At 27.7% G+C, this 6,133-nt stretch overlaps 4 protein-coding genes across 4 annotated transcripts in view, besides 12 other annotated features; 2 read left to right on the plus strand and 2 right to left on the minus strand.

Moving 5' to 3' along the window:
- Positions 1–1,242, plus strand: part of EDI_293660 (vacuolar amino acid transporter, putative) — a gene marked incomplete at both ends in the record, with an annotated part of 1,536 nt that extends 294 nt beyond the window's left edge. The window contains one exon of the mRNA XM_001737815.1: positions 29–1,242. Coding sequence (XP_001737867.1) covers positions 29–1,242 — 1,214 coding nt within the window. The remainder of the gene's footprint in view (positions 1–28) is intronic.
- Positions 1,243–1,391: 149 nt separating this feature from the next.
- Positions 1,392–1,426: a sequence feature (AT_rich).
- On the minus strand, positions 1,420–1,974 carry EDI_293770 (uncharacterized protein; the record flags this gene model as incomplete). Its single annotated transcript, XM_001737816.1, has 1 exon — positions 1,420–1,974. The coding sequence occupies one exon, from the start codon at positions 1,972–1,974 to the stop codon at positions 1,420–1,422; it is 555 nt and encodes a 184-aa protein (XP_001737868.1).
- A 136-nt stretch (positions 1,975–2,110) lies between these two features.
- Positions 2,111–2,170: a sequence feature (AT_rich).
- A 40-nt stretch (positions 2,171–2,210) lies between these two features.
- On the minus strand, positions 2,211–3,683 carry EDI_293780 (H/ACA ribonucleoprotein complex subunit, putative; the record flags this gene model as incomplete). The annotated part of the gene is made up of 1 exon (XM_001737817.1): positions 2,211–3,683. One exon carries the CDS (start codon positions 3,681–3,683, stop codon positions 2,211–2,213), a length of 1,473 nt encoding a protein of 490 aa, XP_001737869.1.
- Positions 2,317–2,366: a microsatellite.
- Positions 2,369–2,475: a microsatellite.
- Positions 3,684–3,731: 48 nt separating the features above from the next.
- Positions 3,732–3,818: a microsatellite.
- Positions 3,819–3,930: 112 nt separating this feature from the next.
- Positions 3,931–3,951: a sequence feature (AT_rich).
- A 66-nt stretch (positions 3,952–4,017) lies between these two features.
- Positions 4,018–4,055: a sequence feature (AT_rich).
- A 33-nt stretch (positions 4,056–4,088) lies between these two features.
- On the plus strand, positions 4,089–4,904 carry EDI_293790 (uncharacterized protein; the record flags this gene model as incomplete). Its single annotated transcript, XM_001737818.1, has 3 exons — positions 4,089–4,379; positions 4,431–4,739; positions 4,785–4,904. 3 exons carry the CDS (start codon positions 4,089–4,091, stop codon positions 4,902–4,904), a joined length of 720 nt encoding a protein of 239 aa, XP_001737870.1.
- Positions 4,531–4,565: a sequence feature (AT_rich).
- A 612-nt stretch (positions 4,905–5,516) lies between the features above and the next one.
- Positions 5,517–5,576: a microsatellite.
- Positions 5,577–5,738: 162 nt separating this feature from the next.
- Positions 5,739–5,800: a microsatellite.
- A 13-nt stretch (positions 5,801–5,813) lies between these two features.
- Positions 5,814–5,937: a microsatellite.
- A 140-nt stretch (positions 5,938–6,077) lies between these two features.
- Positions 6,078–6,133: part of a microsatellite that runs on past the window's edge.

Raw genomic sequence — 6,133 nt, forward strand, 5'->3', positions numbered from 1 at the left:
TATCAAGTAATTACTTAGTAATGAAAAGAATATGATGAGGAAGGTGATAAACAAAATGAACCAATTGGAACTGCTGGAATTCCTGGTACTATTTTTAATTTAGCAAATACAGTAATTGGAAGTGGAACATTAGCTATTCCATTAGCTTTTCAATATAGTGGATATATTGGAGGAATAACATTATTAGTATTGGCATGGATTCTTTCAGCTTTTGCTATGTATTTGTTAACATATGTTAGTATTAAAACAAAATTATGGACATACAAAGATATTTCATTAAAAGTAGGTGGTAAAATAATTAGTTATATTGTTCAAATTAGTATTTTCTGTTATACAACTGGAACGTGTATTGCTTATCCAATTTTCTTAGGTGGGTTTATGCCACATGTTTTTTCTACATTTGCAGGAAATACTGTATTAGTTGATAGACATTTTGATATTATGATTGTATGTTTTTGTATTATTATTCCAATTTCATTATTTAAAAATTTAAGTGCTTTGAAATATGTTTCTTTACTTTCATTAGCTTGTATTATTTATACTACACTCACTTCTTGTATTGAATTCTTTACAACATACAGTGATAATATTGATACTCATCCTCCTCAAGTTTTTAATCTTAGTGTAGAATTTTTAAGAGGATTTCCTTATATGACTTGTGCTTTTACTGCTCATTATAATGTACTTCGTTTCTATTCTGAATTAAAGAATAGGTCAATGACAAAAATGAATATTATTGTCGTTTCATCAACTCTTTGCTCTTTTGCTGTTTATTTATTAATTGGTTTATTTGGATATTTCTCTTTAACTCCTAACATTACAGGTAATATTCTTGTTGATTATCCAACAAGTGATATTCCTATGTTCATTGCTTGTTGTTCATTTTGTATTGTAATGAGCACTTCATTCCCATTAGTTCACCATGCTCAACGTGATTTATTTGATAAATTAGTTTTTTCAGGTTGGCAAGAATCAAATACTCGTAGAATTACTTTAAGTTTAGTACTAATTTCTCTTTGCATGTTCCTTGCAACTGGAATCGAACAAATTTCAACAGTACTTGCTTATAATGGTTCGATCTTTGGTGCACTTGTTGTTTATGTTTTCCCTGCATTCTTTGCATTCCGTGTGGCTACTGGATTACTCAAATGGGTTTCACTTGGAATTATGATTATTGGGTTTATTCTAGGTGGTATCGGATTGACCATTACTATTTTAACCCAATTCGGTGTTTTTGATTAATTAAAACATTCATTTTGTGTTATTCTTTTATTTTTGAAAAGAAACCTAAATATTAACTTGATGAAAAATTTTCAATTATAAAAAGTACAACCAAGAAATATATCTTTACATGGTATAAATTACTCTTTAATACAAATCGAGTTTACATCAATATTTTTAAATAACTTTATTATTTAATTATTTTGTTATTTGAACTTGTGTTAATGGTTTTGAAGTATCTTCATCACTTGAAGATGAATCAGAAGAAGAAAATGATGACTCAATAACTTCATGTAATTTTTGATAATTAATTTCTACATCTTTGTGTTTATTTGTAGTAGATAAATTTGTTTTCATTTCGGTCTCTATTAGAGGTTTTTTTGTAATTATCTTTTCATCATCTTTTTTTTCAATCTTCTTTTCATGTCGGTACCGATAAAATAAATAAATACCAGCAATTACAATAAGTAATATCCCAATAATAACACATATCATTATCCATCCTATTAACTGTAAGTTTTTACATCCAGTTTTATAACAAATTGATGGTGAATACTCACATTCATTTAATCCAATACACTCATCATATTTGGCACAACACTGACAAGTCTTAGCATGTTTTTTCCCAATTATAAAATCAACAGCTGGAATTTGATCGTTAAGGCATGTTTTTAATTCGTTTTGACATGTTTCACAAATACTTTCTACTGAATAAGCACCAACAAATAAAAACAATATAAAAGTAATTTTCATGGACAATTCTTTCTCCAAAATAACTTACTCTTCCCAGATCTTTAGGGTTTTAATCTTTAACATTTTCTTCTTATTTAAGAGAAAAAAGAAAAAAAAATATTTTTGTTTTATCCTTTTATTAAGACTTTTAGATTAGATTAATAATATTTATATCAAATCTCATTACTTTTTATTTAACTTAATTAAAAAAATTAAACCAAAAATGTTAGTTATCACTTTTTCAATCAATTCAATGCTTAGTCTGACTCTGATGATGAGGAACTAGAATTTGATGATGACTCTGAATCTGATGATTCTGAACTTGATGAATCTGAAGAAGATTCTGAAGATGAACTTGAAGAACTTTCTTTATTATTTTCTTCTTTCTTAGTTTCTTCTTTTATTTCTTTCTTAGCTTCTCCTTTAATCTCCTTTTTCTTTTCTTCTACAACTTTCTTTTCCTCTTTAACTCCTTTTTGTTCTTCTTTGTTCTCTGGTTTTTTAACTTCTTTTTTATTTTTTGGTACTTCGTTAGTTGGAGCATTTTTCTTTCCTTCCTTTTCTGATTTGATATAAGGAACTTCTTTCAAATAATCAGCTGGAGTTTTGTCATTTGGCTTACCATATTTCTCTAACTTACCTTCAGCGACAAGCTTCTTCTTTTGTTGAGCATGTGGTCCAAGTCCCCATTTGCGTGGATACAAATCTTTATCCATAATAACTCTCTTAATAGTAGCAACAACACCATATTCACAAGTAATCATTTCTTCTGATGTCATCTTGGCAATACCAAGAGCAATAGCCTCCCCTTTAGAAGTCATAAGTACAACAACTTCATTCATGGTAATTCCTTTAGAATATCTAAGTAAACCTGGAACCATCAATTTAGCACCGTAACAAATAGCATTTACACTAGAGTCTTTAACAACAATTTTTTTGTATTTAGTTAATAAAGTCTCAAGTGGTCTAACACAATGTCTAATATAACTTTCATCACCATGATTTTCATATAAGTACATAGCATCAAGAACATCATGTAAAGTAACCATATTATCTTTCTCAGTTAAATTACCTGATCTGACTCTTCTTAATTCTTCCATATGAGCACCACATCCCATAAGATATCCAAGATGGACACAAAGTGTTCTCATATAAGTTCCAGCTTGACATTGAGTTCTGAACAATGCAAATCCTTCTTTTTTATCAACTTCAAGTAATTCAGTGTTATAAATTGTTCTAATTCTAAGACTTCTTTTAACTGCAGCAATGACTGGTGGAAGTTGGAAAAGAGCTCCAGTTAAAGTGTTGATAACAGTTTTAACTTGTTGTTCATCTGAAATAGCTTCATGGAACTTACAAATACAGACATATTCTTTACCTGCATCTTGTTGTGATTTAACAAGTCTTGTGGCACGATCAATACAAACAATAAGACAACCAGTAACAGCTGGATCAAGAGTACCTGAATGTCCAGTTTTTTCTACTTTCAAAATTCTTTTCAACCATGCAACAACTTCATGAGAAGATGGGTTGGCTGGTTTATCTAAGTTAATAATACCATATTTAAAATGTTCAGAAATTGGTCTATTAATTGGTGAATTACCAGCTGAAGCAGGTGTATAATGTCCTGTTTTAATTTCAAGTTGATCAAAATTTTGAAGAAGTAATGGCCATGATGAATAGTCTGGAGTTGATTTTTCGTCACTTGGTTTAATTACAAAGTCAGACATGAATTTAATCTATTTAATTTTTCAGGGTTTTTTATTTCAAAAGAAGGGTTTATTCTTTTTTCATTGGTCATTTTTTCTTTATTATTTTTTTATTGTTTTTTTATTATAAATTATAATTTAGGGTTTTATTTTTATAAAATGATAAAAACGAGATTTACTGTAATCTTTTCTCATTTCATACTTTAACATTGTCCCTTTAAAAATTTAGAGGAAGAGAAGCTTTGTAAGTATTTGAGGTGATAGTAAGAAATAAAAAAATAAAAAAAAAGAAATGTATGCTCAAACCGAGATGAGCACTGGTGTTTAATTGAAGTAGAAAGTAATTTCGAGATTCTTTATTTTTAGATAATTATTTAAAGAAAAAAAATATAAGAAAACTTGAAAAACTTCCTTTTAAAAATATTAATGAAACAGAATGAAAAAGTAATTGGGAGAAGATTAAAAGAAGTTCCTACTATTAATAAATTACCGTATCCAATTTATGACATGCTTGAGAAGTTATCAAGTAAATGGGAATATATCTTAACAGAAGGAATCTTTAGAGTTCCTGGAAATATGACAGATATTATTGCAATTAAAAAACGATATGAAAATGGAGAAAGTGTAAATTTTACTAACGTTCAAATTTCCACTGTTGCTAGTCTTCTTAAAAATTATTTAAAAGAAATTCCGGGTGCATTAGTGGATAATGAAAATGTTTGATTTAAATAATAACAATAATAATAATGACATAAATTAATAACATAGAAAGACTTGTTTAATGTTACAATTTCAATGTTTGAAATGGATAATTCATTAAAAGATTTAGTCACTAAAAATATTAAAGACGCTTTATCATTTTTACCACTTTTAAATTATATTACTTTAAAACATATTATTTTTCATCTTCATTTAATTGCGCAATATTCACAATTTAATTTAATGGACTCTAATAATTTGGCTACTGTATTTGCTCCTGTCTTATTTTCTTTAAGCATTGAAGAGTTAATGAATAATAAAAACTATGCCATTGTTACTATCAAATTTTTAATAGACAATTATAATGATGTCTTCACAGTTTGTTGTTCATTACTACTTATATACCATAGTTCTCATTATTAGATAAATAATAAATTAATGGATGGGAGTTACCTCGAGCCATGTGACTATCAAGTCCCATTTGGAAAATGTCCAAAAGAATTATTACATTTATCAGATAATAACCCTCAATCAATTCATTAACTTATTTAGTATACTTCATTTATGATTGTTTGTTTTACACTCTACTATTTCTCAAAATTTTAAAAGAAAAACTTCTAAAAGAAAAAATGAACTTAAAAGTCATAATTTATTGATAAATGAAAATTTATTCAATCTTTGTATTATCTTTCTTAATAATCTCAGTATCTTCTCAAGCAGAATGTAGAGGAAAAGTCTGTAAAGAATTGTATCAACAAATAGAACAAAAAATTATTAACTTTAATAAACAATTTGATGCTCTTGAAGCAAAAGGAAGGCAGTTAATGGTTCGTTATGAAGAAGAAAAATCAGATTTACAACTTGTTCTGGATCCTGAAGCTCGTCAAAAAATTCGCGACGTTACCAATAACTTAATGACCGCATACAAAGAATTACCTAAACAAAAAGATATCATTTTACGTGAAGTCGTAAGAACTTTAAGGCCATTGGCTCCAGGACTTCAAAGACGTTTACTGAGAAAGCATGGTCTAATGTATCGTTTCGCTCCTGAATATAATGCAAATTTAGCAAGATTTATGAAAGCCAAGTTTGATTAAAATTCATTGAAATTTTGTTTTTCATTCCACTTCTTGGTTCATTTTCTTAATCAATGTTAAGAGAAAAAAAAAAGAGAAGAAAAGAGAAAAAGAAGGAAAAGTAATGATAGAAGAAAGACATAGGATAAAGAATTGATATGTTAAGGACTAATCATAGAAGATACAAGCCATAGTCAAAAAGCAAAAGGGAATGAGAAAAGAAGGAAAAGAAAGTACCAGGGTTGAAGTAAAGGGTGAAGAGGGGAATAAGTCAAATGATGGAAAATAAAGGAAGAAGATTAAAAGAAAAAAAAAAAGAATAAAAAGAAACAAAAAGCAGAAATGAAATACAAAAGAAAAGAAGGATTACAAACTGAAGAAGAAAAGATTGAGAAAATGATAAAAATGGTCAAAAAAATCATCAAAGAACAAATCAAAGAAATGAAGAAAGGAGGGGAAGAAATTTGTGAAAGGATAAAAGAAAAAGACAAGAAGAAAAATTTATAAATCATTAGTTCAGCAAGAGAAAAATATTTATATGAAGAAGAGATAGAAATAGGAGAAATTATCAAGAGAGTATTTGAAGTAAGGAAATTAGAAGAAGAATATAAAGAATTAAACAAAAGATACAAACAAACCATTTAATTAATTTAATATCCCTTTTCATTTTCATTTTATTTTCATTCAACAATCATC

This window comes from Entamoeba dispar, genomic scaffold (assembly GCF_000209125.1).
Source record: "Entamoeba dispar SAW760 scf_1105229460843 genomic scaffold, whole genome shotgun sequence".
NCBI classification, from domain to species: Eukaryota; Evosea; order Mastigamoebida; family Endamoebidae; genus Entamoeba; species Entamoeba dispar.